At 42.5% G+C, this 17,899-nt stretch overlaps 1 protein-coding gene across 3 annotated transcripts; it reads left to right on the top strand.

The window, feature by feature from the left end:
• Nucleotides 1–249: 249 nt before the first annotated feature.
• tom1l2a (target of myb1 like 2 membrane trafficking protein a) lies at nucleotides 250–17,357 on the top strand. Of its 3 annotated transcripts, XM_010730701.3 has the most exons (16): nucleotides 250–376; nucleotides 4,630–4,714; nucleotides 5,906–5,984; nucleotides 6,348–6,497; nucleotides 6,898–7,032; nucleotides 7,132–7,275; nucleotides 7,498–7,614; nucleotides 8,278–8,411; nucleotides 8,927–8,969; nucleotides 9,817–9,991; nucleotides 10,279–10,393; nucleotides 10,745–10,820; nucleotides 11,641–11,715; nucleotides 14,022–14,081; nucleotides 14,593–14,629; nucleotides 14,771–17,357. In XM_010730701.3, the coding sequence occupies exons 1-16, from the start codon at nucleotides 325–327 to the stop codon at nucleotides 14,914–14,916; spliced, it is 1,623 nt and encodes a 540-aa protein (XP_010729003.1). In that variant the 5' UTR covers nucleotides 250–324; the 3' UTR covers nucleotides 14,917–17,357. The 3 variants fall into 3 exon arrangements, with proteins under 3 accessions (XP_010729003.1, XP_010729005.1, XP_010729006.1); XM_010730703.3 differs by lacking the exon at nucleotides 11,641–11,715; XM_010730704.3 differs by lacking the exons at nucleotides 11,641–11,715; nucleotides 14,022–14,081.
• Nucleotides 17,358–17,899: the final 542 nt, after the last annotated feature.

Raw genomic sequence — 17,899 nt, 5'->3', positions numbered from 1 at the left:
TTTACGTTAAGCAAAAGCGCCGAATAGGATATTTAGGACTGCTTATGCATGTTTATATTTTAAATATATATACATATATGACAGGGTTATTTTTTTTGGTGATGTTTATATGAAATTATGGTGCGCAATCGGGTAAAATACAAGCGTACGAATGTTTATTGAACGTAGCTTCGGCTGCTAAAATATGACTGACAGTTAATTTCAACCATACGCATTGAACGTTCTGCTTTTTCGACCAATAGGATTGCTCTGTGGGCGGGGCTTGGTCGCACCGCCTCTGGGCCTCAGCCTCTGTCATTCCCGGGCGGATTGTTTGTTGTCAAAATGGAGTTCTTACTCGGCAATCCGTACAGCACTCCTGTGGGCCAATGTATAGGTACGTTAACCTTGAAATTATTCATTACATATGCGGTAATCACCCGGACATATATAGTTTGAATTTGGGAGGGAAATTTGATGTTTTTTCTACGGAGGATTTGCGGCAGCCTGCGGGTTGCGCCAGTGGAAATAGCCAGCTAAGTTAGCGAGCATCATCGCAGCCAACGTCATCTACTTAGAAATGAGCTTTCAGCTGCTGTTAACTTAGTCTACTTTAACCACAATACATAAATATATAAGTGCATTATGTCTGCGTATGTGAGGACATGATATAAGAGTGGGAGTGACAAGTTAAAGTTCAGCATTTCCTTCAGCTCCTGAGCAATATTTGACCAAACTGCTTGTTTTTGGTGTGTGTGTGAGTTTAGATATCAAATATCAAAGATCTGCGCCTGTGGTGCTTATCTGGTGAGAAGAAAGACGTGGCCTAAACCTAAACCCACATCCCTTTTTGTGGTGGTTTGCATCTTCCATGTGTGTGTGTGCAGAGATAAACCATCTCTTATCCAGAGCAGCTGTCACCAAAGCTTTACTGTTTATCACTAGAGAGTGTGAGATTTTCCTCCTTCCTTCCTCCTCAGATCGTGTTACAGTGCAGTCTCCTTTTCTTTGGGTTGGTTTTAAATGAAATCTAGCAAGGCAGGCTCGGTGTCTACTCTGGATAACACCGTCTTTGGTCTTGTTATATCATTTCCTGCCTTGACTTGACTCCAGATCTGAATTGCAAGGTGTTTACATAGACGTGTAAACAATCCTAAAGATTCTCAGTCACATTACCTGCTTTTTAATTAATGTTTAGTAAGGCCCGTGCCAAACAGATGTGAGCCAAACATTCATTTCTCACGCTGTGGGTTTGTGTTTACCTTTTCAGTAAATGCAGCAGCTGTCACAGAAGCATTTGCTGATTACATATTTTCTTTATCTGTAAAAAAAATAAGGGTGTGTGTGACTTAGAAAGATAGAAAGTATATAACCATGCGATGCTTTATTCCTGCAGCTCGGTGTAAGCTCGTCCATGAGAGTTTAGAGGGCCTTTTGAATTGTCCTCTGGCCTGGGTGAGTGTTGCCCACCACCCACTGGTCAGCTGCTGTGTGCCATGTCATCCTGAGACAGCCCCACAGGCACCGACTGGGAACATCGTCTCAAACGTTTTACTCTCCGGAGGTCCTTCTAGGTCATGCATGCAGTGGGCTGTATGCAGAGCACATCTTGAATTTCTCCATTTCTCCACCACAGATTGGCACACGGCATCTCCAAGTCTGATCTCTTGTGCAGCGTCGTACAGCCAGCTGTCTGTTTGGTACTGTACACGCCGGGACAGCAGGGGACGGGGATCAGCTTACCTGAAACAATAAGAGAGATAGGTAGAGGTGACTGATAACATCTGATGAGCGAGGCATTGTGATGAACTCTATACCGTTTTTTTCATTTCCTAAAGTGACTGAGAAGGAGGCGGAGGGGTTAGAGTTGGTGAACGGTGTGTGCCGGGCGTGGAGATCTTTTTGTTGTCATTTCACACAAGGGGAAGGTTCAACCCGTGACAAAGATATTCTCCATCTGAAGCACTTCTGTTGTCCTGTAGGGACGTTTGCTGTGTCATCTTTTTATACATCACCAGTATGCCCTTCACAGAGCATCATGCAGAAATTCAAATGCAATTTTAGGCGACGTTTTCTGAGGCGTGCAGAAGCAGGGAGAAGCGAGCAGATCCAATAAAGACAAAAGATAAGGACAAGTGTGAAATGTGTGGAGAAAGGACAGGACGAGGAGAGATGGGGCCAGAGAAGGGACGGAGATTTGCAGCTTTGTTGGCAGTGCGTGGCACTGCCTGCCACCATTAAAGCCATGTGATTGACTGGCTTCACTGGTGCGGCGTCGATTCCCAGGACTGGAGGGGTTCGACACAACGCCATGAATGCATGCACTCAGCGGGCATTTAACTTCATTAGCAAGGCTCTGATTGTTCAGTGTCATTCTAGCTCATTTGACATGGTTTTTAAACTCCCTTTTTCTTTGACACTTTAGCTCTGCCCGACCTTAACCTAAGGAAGATTACATTTGATATCTCAGCAGCAGCTCTGGTTAATTCTTCCAGACTTATTATCTTCTACCTAACTTTAAAATGTTGAAATTCACTTCATGTCTCCTTGTCTTTGTAGATGAATATGTTTCTAGGTGGGGGGAAAAGAAAGAAGAAAGGATGCTCATCTCTCTGTGCTTTGCCTTGTCTGTGACGAGTTGATTAGAGAGGGGGAGATAGAGCATGAATAAGTCATGGCTGTCAGGGTTGTCCAACGTTGAACTTCCCAAAAGAAAGGCAGCATGGCCCAGTGAGAGGCTCTTGGCCTGGGCATGACAGCCTGCTCAGGGCCTCTGGGCTTCAGGGGGAAGGAAGCTCAAGAATCGTCTAATGAGAATCTGAGTGTCAGTCACAGGAAAAGCAGTTACAGCTCCGGTTTCACTGTGAACCCTCTCCCCACATGAGCGCCATCCTGAAAGATATCAGCGTTCACAGACATGATGGATGGATTGGAGGGACGGGCGGAGGAGGGAGGAGGCGGACTGAGGAACGCAGCGATGACTGCACTGCCGGTAGCTTCTCACAGTCTGGATCACATTATTTCCTGGCTGTAGCCAAAATGCTATTAAATGGTAGGGTGGAGTGTGAAGGGGAAAGCAGTACACAGCCGCATCACACCCACGACCGGCTTCGCTTCCCTCTGAGATGCTAGCCTCGCTCTTTTCCAGCCGACTGTTCTTTCGGTTCATTTACAAGAGTTGGAGGCATCGGAGCAACAGGTGGTGCACCATATTTTATAGCACATTTCTTGCGAGACTTGGATGTATAACAGTGTTGTGAAAACTAAATGGAATGAAGGATTGTGGTAGTCTGATCTGTCTCCTGATCCACAGTTTGTCAGGGTTATTAATGGATGTTGCTGGATTTTTGTGAAGTTAGTATCAACAAAAAGAAATTCTCCGCCTAATGAAATACATCCAAGCAAAACATTAAATGTTCTTTCTGTCACTGGTTTGAAGTGGGCGGGCCTTCATTAGAAAAAGGTGATGTCACGTACTTCTCCTCTCTCGTGCTTCTCTCCGGAGCTCGAGCAATAAGCGGGTGTTTTGTGTCGCAATCTCATTCATCGATTGGCTGACCGAACGACAAAGGCCAGGCAAAGCACAGATAACGTATTGTAGCCTGCACGTGGATGCACGTGGGCTGGGCTGAATGGGCAGTGACTGTATACTTGTGACATCACAATTTAACTTGTTCGTTTAAAGGTCCAGTGTGTGGGATTTAGTTGCGTCTAGTGGTGTAATCGCCGCATTGCAATCTCCTCACATCACCATCACGCTGTGTGTTTCTCTGTAGTTTGATCGTTTGGATACATTCACGATATTTTAATAGCACCTAGACCTCTGCTTTCATAATAATAAAAATATGGACATTTAATTTCTGGATGGGACGTTTTTTAAAAGGCAAAATTTATGTACTGATTATACTTAATTTTCTAGAAATTTACCAATCCTTTGCAAATCTACGTGCTTCCGTGCACCAATCAGAATTTCCATTGAGTATTAATACCTTTTTTTGATTGCTGTATATTCAGTTATGAATATATAATGGTACAGAGAAATAAATAAGATTTGAAGCCAAGTTTTCTTTAAAATGCAAAGTGAATAGGATTGTGGTGAATAAAGTTATTTTTCATTAATGTTTGGCTGAATGCATGCCCTGCACTGAAACCTGTCACCTCATGACTTGCTTGCTCACTGCTACTACTACCTACTCTCATGTTATGTAAACCACGGGTCGCTTTAATTAACGCACATCGACAGCCAAGCCTGACTAAAACGCAGCGTCATGATGGGTGGCGAGCCAGCTGGCAGGCCGTAAACAGCGGATCGGGTGTCAAAGCTGAAATTTACCTCAGCGCCTGCCACCCTCAGTTTTGAGCTGTCGAGTAATAAAGACTTACGAGTCACTAATACACGAATAAAATTAAACTATCCGTAGGCAAACTTATGTTTCTCTCCACGGGCGCTGCTTTTTAACTGACATTACGTTGGCTATGACGACCCTTCTTTCTGTCTCGCTGCACATATTACTGTAAATGAATTAAAAACGGATGCTCTCTTCATTTGTGTGTTATTCTTGTGTATAATTAAGTAATGCCAGGGCTCTATGGTTAGACAACATTATATAAAAATAAATATTCTGTTGAACATTTTGTGTTTTTCTCCAGAGAGGGCCACAGATGGAGGCCTACAGAACGAGGACTGGACCCTCAACATGGAGATCTGCGATATCATAAACGAGACGGACGAGGGGTGAGCGGCTTAGTTAATCATTGTCGGGTCAGAATTTGCTTTATCAAAACGTCGTGTAGATTCAGCTAACTTTCATTGTGTCTGTCACACGCTGGATGACCGAGTCACTCCAGAGAGCGATACACTGAGTGCCGTGCTTCACCGACACCACAGAAAGCCTTTTGTTTTCCTTAGGTGTCACTGACTGAATGAATGAACGCATTAATGAATGAAATTCTGATGTCAGTCAATAAAAGATGCCACGCCCGCTGTGTTTATAAGACGATGTAGATTCTGCAGGATGTATAAGATCCAACAAAAGAGCAGCATATGATGGTGATCCAAACTTTTAATGTGCAACAAAACATACACACTTTCTTCCACGACAGCATTGAATTCACATTTTTAGTTCACCTACAGTGCAGTGTATTAAACCGACTGTTTTGTTGTCAAGAGATCCCGGCCGGGAAAAAATATTGGAATCTGTGTTTTTCCATCCGTCCTTCAGCACTTTCCATTTTCCGTCTTCTCCCCCCGTGCTCTTTCACATTCTTCATGCCTACACACACTCATTGTCTTGGCATGCGACATGCGGCCCTCTGTGTCACACCCAATGCACGTACACACACACACACACACACACACACACAGAAACACACACAGTTCAGCTTCACAGAACACAAGAACGTCTTGTCTTCAAGATGTTCATCATCGTCTGGTTAGCTCCAGACTCAGACGTGAGGTTCAGGAAAGCTTTCTGCAAGCGAAAATTACTTTTTGGTGAACGCATGTTGTCGTAGGGTACTCTAGTGTGTGCTTGCATCAGGCTTTATGCCGTTTCTCCACCCATTTCTATTTATTTCAGCTCCCTCACTCAATAAATGTACCATATCTCATGAAGGAGTTCACAAAAGTTTATTACGCCTCATCTGCAGCAAAGAGACAGGCGGAAAGCCAACCTGAACTCTTCACGCGTGGGCAGCTTTGATCTTGCCTTAGGAGGAAAACAGATAGTCACGCACAAAGAAGAGACAGAAACAGATGGCGTGACGGTTCTTCTCTGTCTTAGTCAAACAGTTCCACTGACAGACTGACTGGCATCTGTTATTGTGGCACAGAAAATCATTGATTCCAACAAAGTCAGAGATGTTATGCCCACTCTCAGCTGGAGTGCTTTTATCCAGCTGTATCTTCCCTGCCATTTCCCTCCAGGCCGAAAGACGCCATGCGGGCACTGAAGAAGAGACTCGGTGGCAACAAGAACTACAGAGAAGTGATGCTGGCGCTAACGGTGAGAAGTCCTTTCTTGTTCTTATTTTATAAATGTATTATTAAATTTCAATCGGTCGACAAAGATGACCTCCTTTGGATGATTTAGTGATGGCTTTTATTCTCAGGAAGCCACGTCCTGCATAAAACCCGACCTCTCCAGACTCTGTGTCCTTTCTTTGTCATGTTATTCCACTGTGTGTCCTTTCCCAGCCATTGTCAGGGTTGTTTTTAGCCATGCCTTTTGAGCCGTGTTCATAGCCACCCATGTCTTTTAATAAAGCCACCGGTTTAATGCCTCTCTGTGTTGTGTTGTTCTCCAGTTGTTTTATTCGCCAAGCTTCTACCTCTGTTTAATACTCTCTCTCTCTCTCTCTCTCTGCAGGTATTGGAAACATGTGTGAAGAACTGCGGCCACAGGTTTCACGTCCAGGTGGCCAACAGAGATTTCATCGACGGCGTGTTGGTCAAAATCATCTCCCCTAAAACCAACCCTCCAACCATCGTACAAGACAAAGTGCTGTCACTCATACAGGTATCGGTGAAACACATGACAGTCACCTTTCTAAAATGGCATCAAGTAGGCCGGTAGGTGGTCTCTGGGACGCCAGGTGGATGCCGTATGTTCCACTGCCCAGGTGCTGCACCACTGGTGCTATCCAGTTACCTGAGGTCACCTACCTCAGCCAACAGTTGGTGTTCTCCATATCTCTTTCCACTGTCCTCTAAATATTTATAGGGATTTGTTGAAGGAGACCCCACAGAGACTCCTCTTTTAGACTCTGTCTTTTTGTCCTTTGCTCGGTCTATTTATTCCATCAGAGAGGGTATTTCTTTGAGGATGCAAGACTTCTTTGGCCATTACTTTTACTTTTTCTTTTTTTTTCTTTTTTTAATGAAACTGTGCTGATACTGTGTGTGTGTTTTTGTGGCAGGCCTGGGCTGATGCCTTCAGGAGTAGTCCCGATCTAACTGGCGTGGTCCACATTTATGAGGAACTGAAGAGGAAAGGCATCGAGTTCCCAATGGCAGACCTGGATGCACTGTCTCCCATCCATACACCACAGAGGGTGAGAAGAAGAAAAATACACATACGGTACAAAGACGCAGGTATGTATTCACGCAACAATAACCATAGGGGTGTTTTGTTTTGTTTTTTGTCTGTCTAGGGTACACCAGAGGTGGACCCAGCCATGATCAAGTACCTAGCTCCTGTCTCACCTGCTGCTGGGACTCCTAAACCTTCCCCAAGCCCTCCCTCTGTCACACAGGTCCCCCAGGTGCCCAGCCCCATCACAGCAACCCCTGAACAGGTGAGGGGCTTTGACAGCAACCTTTAAGCGATAAAATGAACCTTCTGCTGCACGTGTTGCTAGTAAAGTGAAGTTTATAGAGCCCAGCTAACAAGAGAATAGAACAATTAAGTTGTGAAGTATGATAAATTACAGCAGATTATAAGATTTGAAGTCAGACATCATTACTCATCTGCTGCCGTCGGTGTTTTTTAAATGACCGTTGACCTTCTGTGCTTTCAGATCGCCCGGCTGCGCAGTGAGCTGGACGTAGTCAGAGGAAACACCAAAGTCATGTCAGAGATGTTAACAGAGATGGTCCCTGGCCAGGAAGACACCTCTGACCTGGAACTGCTTCAGGTTAGAGACACATAAATGTACTTTAGCAACATCAGAGTTGTGTTTTATTGATCAATGTGGATTTTAGGTTTATGTGTTTCTAATTTAAAGCAAGCCAATCTGATTTTAATTTATTTTTTTAAGTCTAAAACAAACACCACGTATACAGGCTGATGCATAACACGCACACACACCACAAAAGCTTTCCAACATGGCACGTCAGCCGTGTTGGATTTCTGTGCAGCCACCAGGGGGGAGTAGTGACTTTTAGTTTTCAGCGGCAGCGCTCAACTCACCCACAACCCATCAAGAGCCAGTTGGCTATGGCAAAATTCCTGGAATTGGCAATTAACCAGAGGTATAGAAGCTCATGTGGAGCTTAATCTCCTCGGGCCAAATCCACTCAGGTATTTGTGTCAGCTGCAAGGATCTGGCCTGTGGCCAAGGGGCCCGTGCCAGTTGTAATATGTTATGTAGAACCTTTTCTGACTTTTCTTTTCCCAGCTGCTGTCGAAAAAAGCATTCGCAGAATCAAATATCGCTGACTTTCTCAACACTGAACGCTTTCTAAAACATATAGGCAGTATATTTATTGTAGAGAACACTGTCCTCCCATTCTGTCAAGATTCAAGCCTCCTATCTGTTCATCTATTGATCAATCTGTTGACGTCCCAATCTTTTAAGGAGCTGAACAGAACATGCAGGGCTATGCAGCAGCGAGTGGTCGAGCTGATTTCACGCGTCTCTAACGAGGAAGTCACCGAGGAGCTGTTGCACGTCAATGACGACCTCAACAACATTTTCCTGCGATATGAGAGGTACGATCGATCGAAGCGTCAATCAGGCATCATCTGTGTGGGACAGCAAGAGTTGCAGTAATTGAAAGAAATCCACATGAAGTTAGATACTGTTTCACCTCATCAAAAGTTCTTAAAATTCACTTGTCCAACAGCTGAATTTGATGTTTTTTGGTCCAATATATTAAATGGATAAATATTTGGTGCTTGTTAGAACTTTTGTTGACTTGTCACGCTGTATCTCCATCCATGATTTTAAAGTCTAGTCTCCACCACCGAAACTTACCAGTGAAAAATCGAATATTTTGAGAGAACACGCTTGACGCAGATTGAACACAATTTAAGTTCAAACACCGCAAAGTTACACAGCTCGTGTGAAGAACCGTGCGCATCTCGCTCCCTTTCAAACGTTCCGCAGCTTCGCACTGGTTAAAAATGTCTCTTTCATGAGGTTTCTAAAGATGAAAGATGTCTAAGCATTTGAACCTCACAAAGCTCGTGGTGAAACATTCAAAGGGTTTTTGTGCTGCTCGCAGGTACGAGAGGTACAGGTTGGGTAGAGCCGCACAGAACAACGGGGTGAGTACCACCTACGGCATCAAACACCCCAAATTTTCTCTCTTTAGGATCTTTTTGTGTCTTTTGTCTCTTGTCTCATGTTTTCAGAAATGTTACACTTTGACATTCGTTTTGCATGTGGTGCTTATTTTGCTGTTTTAACATCTGAATTATTAATTACCTTTTATTGTATATTATACTAGCACACACAATCCACTGCAGCATGTATATGTTATGTCATTTTTTAGCAAAGCAGAACTTGTTCCAATCTTTTATTTAGAGAGACATTTGCCAGTATCAGTGATTCGCCAGAGGATCAGGGCATCTCTCACCACATCCCACGTAGCTTGTTTGTTTTTGCATCCTGTTGATTCTTTCTGTGTGTTCTGTCTGTTTGTGTTGTGTCGGCTAGCTGATGGAGGCAAGTACGACATTAGTACCACGTTCAGTCCTAACCACTGTGCCGGGATGAACGCAGTGACGAACTGTTGACACGACTGCGATATGGGGCTAATTCATAGACCCATATGACGCGTCAACAGAGTACAAGCGTGTGAAACTAGATAATATGTGTCCTTCCCTTCCCTCCTTCTTGCCTTCTGAAGTCTGTTTATTCAGCCCTCAGTATTATTCCTGTGCGTAGCCTCCAATCAACAACTTCTCACCCATAATCATATATCTCCTATTGTGTAAATAGGCAATCCTGTAGACTTTCAGTAGCTGCATATTCTGTCTGTCTATATACAAAGGGCAAACAATTAATCATTTTAATCCTCAACAAATTCATAAGCTTCCTTCATCTCTATTTGCTGCCAAATCTCTGGTACATTCCTCAATCAAGTTTTTATTTGCATCCATTTGCCTTCAGATGTTGAATGAGGCCACAGAGGACAACCTGATAGACCTGGGCCCAGGTTCCCCTGCCGTGGTCACGCCCAAAATCACCTCCAGCCCTCCAACTCGCCCCAACGTTGGGGCCACTGCCTCCCCAGTCCGTAACCCCACTACTACAGCCTCGCTGTCCTCTGCACTAGCTGGTCTTGGTAAGAACAAAACAGTGTCATAAAGACTCTCTGCTCCCAAATGCCAGTGTTGTTCACGTACGCTTAATTTCGCCAGAGCTGTACTATCCCTGCTCCCCATTTATCTCCGCAGACCTGGTGTTGGAGAAGCAGCAGAGTGTATCATAATCTGGATCCTAATGAGAAATAAGCCCAGCAACATAACTCATTGCTAGACCTTCTTCCCTATAACTACTATCTCTCCTGTTAGACTCTAGAAATTCTCTTCTATCCCGTCACTTTTCCCGATCTCCTCTCTCTCGCAACAGATGTGGCTTCAGACAGCGTGAGCGGTACCCTGACCTCTCTATCAGGCCGCAATCAGGATGACTTTGACATGTTTGCCCAGACCAGGACCAGCTCTCTGGCTGAACAGCGCAAAAAGTAGGTCTAGATTTCTCAATTATTATTATTATTTGCTTCTGTGGCAGCCCGCATCCTCACATGTTATCATTTAGGGTGTCATTTATTATAATTATTCATACCAACCTTTAATATTTGAAATAAAATCCACACATGGATTAGGAAGTGGGTTCTCTTATTGGTGAATGTTTGTGTAAAATGGATGGGTGTATGTATCACATACCAGCAACATCCCTGGTTTCAATCCAGAAAGAAATGTTGGGTGTTTTGTTTTTTGTCATATTTGTTTTAATTGTTCATGTTTATTTGTTCATTCCGTTGTTTCAGTGCTGTGTCTTAACGTATGTTTGTTCTTTGTGTTGTCACGCACAGTGTAAAGTATGAGGACCCTCAGGCTCTGGGCGGCCTGGCCTCGGCTTTGGATGTGAGACAGCAGAACACAGGAGGGGTGAGTACACTGCATGCATGTAGTTTAATGCAGCTTTCACCCATATGTGGAGTGCGTGGGGTGGCGGGCTGTGCTTATTACGGCTGACAAGCCTTTCCCGTAACAGTCTGTCCTCAGCCCTGGGTCACTCCTTGCATGTGGTGGGCTGTAATACTGTTCTACAGTGACATTTGTCCTGTGTGCAATGATACTCGAATTATGATCAAACAAAGCGCCGTAGGTTTGTGTATTGAATTTAAAAAAAGTGAATGAAAAATAAGTATCTTGCAGTGTGATAACCATACAAGTGTTAGGCCTATAAATATGTAAAAGTAAGTAGCTGAAATGTGTCTTTTCTTTTGCGTTTGTTCAGGGTAAATATTAGTTCTAGGAGTTTGGGCACCACACAATCAGTTTGTACAGAGAGTCAAACACAAAAGTCACATGCTGGTTTCAAGCATTTTTGTAATCCTGCTCGAGTTTTTCCTGTCTGAACACGCATTGCAATATATTTGCTTGGTTATCACTATGTACACAGATGATTCTCAAAGCCTGAACCGCCATACACACACAGAGCAATGATTGCACATACCATCAATTTTTTTACCCTCTGCTTCGTACACTTTTACTTCAGGGAGTTTCCCCCTTTGATTTTCCTCATTTTCATCTTTATGGAATGAACTTTTTCACCATTTTCTCCCCCCCTTTTTTTAAATGGTGGTCATCTCTTGCATATTTGACTTCTCCTCTGTCTCTCTCTCTGCACTGTGTGCTATGCTCTGGTGGGGGGCCTGCTACCTTTTCTTCTCTTGTGTAAGGTGTTGTTCTGTTGTTGATTCAGCTGAGGGTAAAAGGGGATGATAACCCAGCAGATCAGGAGCTGCCCATAGACAGCTGGCTTATTACCCAAGGAATGGTGAGGACTCCATCCTCAGTGTGTCCTCCTACCCCACCCCCCTCTTGTCCGCCATCACCCCTGCTCTCAAGCTCCTGCGTCATCATCCATAATCCTCACGAGCTGCTCTTCATATTTCAGCCTCATCTCACTCCTCTTTACTGGAATGCTTAAACAAGACTAGTACCAACAAAGTTTCCCCCTCTAAGAACATCCACCTTCATACCATGTGCAGACGTTGTGCTCTAGTGCTGGGCAATATGATGACACCTTATGACTTTAGAGATTTGTCAACTGCAGCTAATTTTGTTCTTTATTTTCTGCTTGTGATTGTCTATTTTATTGGTTGTTAGGTAATGATTAAAATCATTAAGCAGGATTGTTTTACAGGATTTTTGCATTATCTAATATCTTAATTTGTTAATTATTTAAATCATTGGATTAACCAGAAACAAGCATCTTTTTGTATTTTATCGAAATATAGGGGTGAAAAACTTTTCAGAAACTTTCCATAGGAAGTTAATCTGGGAATTCTTTTGGAAATATTCCAAATAGGAAAACTTTCCATGGGAATTAACTGGAAATTTGGGGGTTATTAAGTAATTGGGGGTAAACAAGCATCATGATAAGCCTCATACAGCTTATTTAGCATCTAACTTATCAGCTGGCTATCTACTGTATGAATACGTTTTCAAGTGAAACATTATTACCGTACTCAGGTGTTGCACAGGGTTCTATAACTCACCTGTGCATGTGATGGACAGCTATGTTTAAGTTCCCTGTTATGGGTCAACCTTCAGTTTTGTAAATTCATGGTTTATTCCCGTTTATTCCCATAAATTCCCATTAATTTCCATAAAACTCCTGGAAAGAGTTTTTATTTTTATATCGCTGTAGTGATAAAGTTACTTACATATGCATATTGCCCACCTCTATTGTACTGTGTTGACATGGGCAAGCATTATCTGTGATTCCCCACTTTATGGTTGGGATACTTCCATCAGCTCGATTCGTCTCTTAACAGTCACACACTAAAACAGCAGATACTTCTGCTACGCAGCAACGTCGACAATGATGAACATTGTTAAAGTGCTGATAGCGGTATCAGTAGGAAGCATAAATGGATCAGGAAATGGTCGGTGGCGTGCTGTGTAGTGGAGAGTATTTGTCAGCTGTCCTCTAACTGTCTTTGGATGTTAGATAACACACTAGACGTAACAGTCTCTCACACTAACAAGAAATTAGATCAACTAACTAGATTCTGGATCAGTGGTCATAATATTTGTAACATGAAGTTGGTGTTATGACTGTGAATATTTGAATATACATGATCACACTTACATCAGCTGTAATAGGAACAGACGCACTTTTCCTCTTGTTCACAGAGCTGCATGTCTTTTTTTCCACTGTCTTATTTTGAAAAGCTCCTTCACTGCTTTAACTGTGTTCTCACGAGGAAACCCAAAACCCCACCCGAGTTTTTTTTATTTTGTAGTACATAACACAGCCTCACGAAAAAGGTTTTTGTTTTCTCCGTTCAACTTTGATATCAGGTTGACGTCAAATGTGGACTTCATCGCGTGGAAGAAAGGACTTTTAAGAAGCACTGTGTGTGATCTCGAAACAAAAAAACAGTTTCCCCTAATTGTTAGTCCTTATGAATGGACCTACAGTTTCTTGAGCCACAATGGAAAGTTTCTTCTTTCAGCAAACACACTTTCCTAGTAGTTCTGATTCACTGTGAACATTTAGTACCCACCCAAACAAACACGAACACACCGTCCACCCTGACACGGCTTCATCACAGTCACTGCGCGCCATGCAGCGTTTGTATGTGTAGTGTGCACTGTGCGTGCGTGTGTGCGCGCTTCCACGTCTTGTGTATGCCGTGGGATTGCCCTGCCTCTCGACGGTCCCTGTGCTTTCAGCTTCTCCCATCCAATCAATCTCTTAATCACAATCAAGCGATTTGCTAATTAACTAATGATGTGGAATAATTAACGCTGCTGCGTGACATTAGTCGGCAGCTGCTAAGCCATGTCAGCACTACGGAACTAATGAGAACAATACACAACCTGGGAACTCCTGTTCCAAACAGTGACGAGCACAGACCTGAGAGGGGTTGAGTTTGTCTTTTTTTTGAGCCAATTTTCTATTTCCGTTCTCAGTTTGATTTGTTTTACTTTGACCATCTTCCTCTCCGAGCCTTTGGTGATTCTTGTTATTTTTGTGTGTTTGTCTTTATTACAATTTTTCTTTTTGTTGTTGTCCGGGTTGGGTGTCTTTCTGTTGTGCGGCTTTGGTTTGTCCATGGCTTCGCTCCATAGATCCCCGTATCGCAGTCCTCTGTCATGGATGACATAGAGGAGTGGCTCTGTGCTGACGTGGTGAGACTTCTTTACTTTGATTTATATCTTTTTCCTCTTCTTTCTCTCCCTCTCTCTCTTTTTCCGACCCTCGTTTTTGTTTTTCTTTGACATTTCATCCATCCATCTCATGTATAACTGCATACGTTTGACTTCAGTTCGTCGCATCCTTTAATTCACTGTCATCTAATGTATTTCCGCAAATGTCCGACATGTAACAGTTTCCTGTCAGGTTTGACTTGACAAACGCTAATAACAGTTGCTGATCCTCAACATATGCATGTCGTGTTGTGCTCAAGAAGGTTCCCTGTTGTCTTCACCTGCGAACTGTGTGGAAGGATGTATGATTGACAGGTCCTTCATGAGTGACTCTGTATGGATTTTTCTCGGTTTGTGTGAACTTTACAGGCATTCTGACTTTTAGATACTTTTTACACTTTTTCTAAGGTTTATTTTTGTCTTTTGAAACAAAGACAATTCCATTAATAACAGTTTCGGCCAAAGTGTGATGACTTCTTTTTCTTCTTAATAGAAAGGGGATGCTGCAGAGGAAGGGGTGACCAGTGAAGGTATCGACCGATCACAATTTCTTTTTTTGTTCCACTGGCTCAAACATGTGTGAAGTGTTGTTCACCCTTGTACTGATTCAAAAACATAGATGAAACCTCTTCTCTCTGGGTTGCCATGACAAATCAATTTGCTTCTTTCAGAGTTTGATAAGTTCCTGGAGGAGCGAGCAAAGGCAGCGGACACTCTGCCATCTCCCCCCGGAGCTAACCCTGCTCACCCTGCCCGTGCCCCTGGTGGTTCCCACAAGAAGGCCGAACGGACGGAGGATGCCCTCTTTGCCTTGTAAACTGTTCTCAGAGGACTTCGATCTCTCCTCCGCGGCATCTTAAAGGTCCTTGCCCCGAATGATTCCTCCCAAACAGTCCATCCAGTCCCATTTCATCGCCGACTGCGAGTGGTGTAGCAAGTGATCTTGTCATTCTCTTGCCACCGTGTTGCTCTAACATGCAGAGGTCCAACGTGTTTACTGCGCACAACCGTGTTGCGCTTTACTATATATGGATGTTATTAATCTGTTAGTGTGGGATGTAGTACTCGCAGCCCTGCATCTCATCTGTAACATGCCACAAAAGGAAGATAGCTCAACTTTGTCTGATGTGGTTTTAAAAATGTGGTATATTACTGCAAGATTAATGGAAAAAGTTCACTGCATTGAGTCAGTATGAAAGCATACAATTAGGATTATATTATGTTGTTTAACTACATTCAGCTAATTGCTAATTTATGCATTTATTGTTTTGTTCTGTACTCTGTACTAGCGCTGTGGTTATGGTCGATCCATGGATTATTTTCCCCCCACACAAATACTCCAGTTGGAGGTCTAGTTATGCTTCTAATACTGAGATATGTGTGGAATGGCAACACGTTGTATTATCCAATTTGCCTGCAGCAGTGCGGAGAAAAGACTTGCGTAATCTAGAGCTAATGTTGACGAGTGTATGCCAGCATTCCTTTAACCAAAGGGAATAAAACACACAAAAAAAATCTAGTTAGAAACCTGTTTCAAATATTTCAAAGTGGAAGGAACGTGCCCGTGGAATATTTCCCATCAGTATTTTCAGTCCTCTGAAACGCTACAACAGATTAGCTGAGAAAAGCGCGCGCTTGAAGAAACACTTTTAGCCATTCCAAAGACTATAAAGGCTTTAATGACCAACTAGCACTGAATTTTACCTTGTCGAACAATAATCGAGTTCATGTGTTAGAAATGTTTAAGGGATCATGAACGTTTTACTTCCCCTGCTACATTATGTCTGTGCACTTTGAAGCAAAAACAAATCTGTATTTTGTCCTTTGTGTTTACAAGATGGTTACTATTTTTCTAGGGGGACGGGAAATGGTCTTTAGATTGACATCGTTTTGCACATGAGTTTTCTAACTGTGTAACTGTAGAAGTGGGTTGAAGGATTGTTCAAATGGAATAAAGATGCAAGACAAAATATGGCATTTAAATGATCAGCATGACTTAACGCTGCCACCATAATCGACTAAAAAAAACAAAGTGTATAGCTTACAGTAATGCACTGGCATAAAGGTTGTATTCATATAGGTAGATCTTCACTTAGTCTATACTATGTAATCTATATACCTCAAAATACAGAGATTTTATATTTCTGTATCTGGTTAAAATGCATTGGCTCATAGTAATATCCAGAAGGCAGAGAGGTTCATGTATTATTTGATCCCCTGATTGTATTTTTATAGTTCATGTACAAAAGAAAAAAACATGTTTGTACCCTCCATCATTGATCTTTTTTGTGGTTGAAGCTGAAGCAATGCAGCAAACAAACACGATTGTACCGTCTTTGATTTGTGCAGTCAAAGACGTACTTTCATACTTTTTCTTTCTAGTATGAGTCATCTGCTCCCCGTCGGGAGCCGCTGCCAAGCAATTTTCTGTGATTGACTGATTACAGCAAAGTATCTCCGACTGGACTTTTGTCTTTGGTGTAGTTAAGATTGCACTTGGCAAGATTTTTCCTTCAGTCCATTTAAGACCAAAAGCCCTGTCAATCAAGGCAGTCCATTTGAATCTCCTCCCAAGTTATAAAAGCCTAATCATGCATCGGATTTATTGTTGAAGTCAGTAGAGGCCTTCCACTAGAGGGAAATATTTGTTATACGTGTTAACATAAAGGCAACGATGGCATTGAAAAATGACGTGTGTCTATATAATCATTATGATTAAATATTTAATTGTATTTTAGTTTAGGCAAATTAATGAGCTTTAACTTTTTTTCTTTTTTTTTAACGCTGTATGGTTATATAGGTTAAGTATGGTTGCCAGGTAACTGAGATAATAGCGTTAAATTTACAATCACTTTGAAAGACTTTTTCCGTGCAGGCTGAACAAAGAGGATTGCTTAAAATTGTAACAGGACATCCTTTTAAAGGGAACATGAGTATTTTCCTGTTTGTTGAGTTACATATCTGTGGATCTGTAACAAAGTGTTTTGTGTTACCTGCTTTTATGACGCTGAATGCAACATGTATTCCTCGAAATTCTGCCGATCTCAAAAATGGTTTCATGAATGTGTTGTTTTAATGCCGATAATCTCACTGATGTTTTGTGGACATGGAAGAAAAAGGCTTGTTTTGTGTTGGCGAGTGTGCCATGTCTTGTTTTTGGTTGTGCCGTCTGCTGCCATTACTAATGGTCAGATTTTTTGTTTGACCTAATGCACGTATGTAACTGCCCAATAAAACACTAGCAATGTGTGACCTCTACCTCACAACTGTTTGTGGTTATTTCACAGTTAAGGGTGGTGTGACTGTCAGCTTCCTGCTTGATATTTATGCACATGCTGATGCAACCGGCTCTTAATCTTGCACTGTACTCGTCATTCATTGACACATGAGCCCCCTCACCCCCTCATATTTATAGCCTCATGGACACTGCTCCTGTAGCCTAGTACACATAAAGTCACACTGTACTCGCACAGATTTTTATAAAAGATTTGCTTCCTTCAGACGTCGGTGGAGCACCACTTGCAGTTTCATGTAAATCAAATGGTGGATGGATTAGATTAATTTTTTAATAAAATGAGTGCAAAGAATGAGCAATTATACATGTGTAAGGTAAAACAATATAAAACGTAAACAGAAATAAAAGCTTTCACAGGAATAAGAAATAGAGGTATTAAAACTACAACTAAATAAAATATAACTGAATAAAACACACCTCATCACTGACAATAACAGGCTTTTACAAATTTACACCACTCCCCTAATACAATAACAACAACTTTGCAGTGCTACTCTAGGTCACT

Source organism: Larimichthys crocea, chromosome XII (assembly GCF_000972845.2).
Source record: "Larimichthys crocea isolate SSNF chromosome XII, L_crocea_2.0, whole genome shotgun sequence".
In the NCBI taxonomy this organism is placed as follows: Eukaryota; Metazoa; Chordata; class Actinopteri; family Sciaenidae; genus Larimichthys; species Larimichthys crocea.
This window is presented reverse-complemented; position numbering and strand designations above follow the sequence as displayed.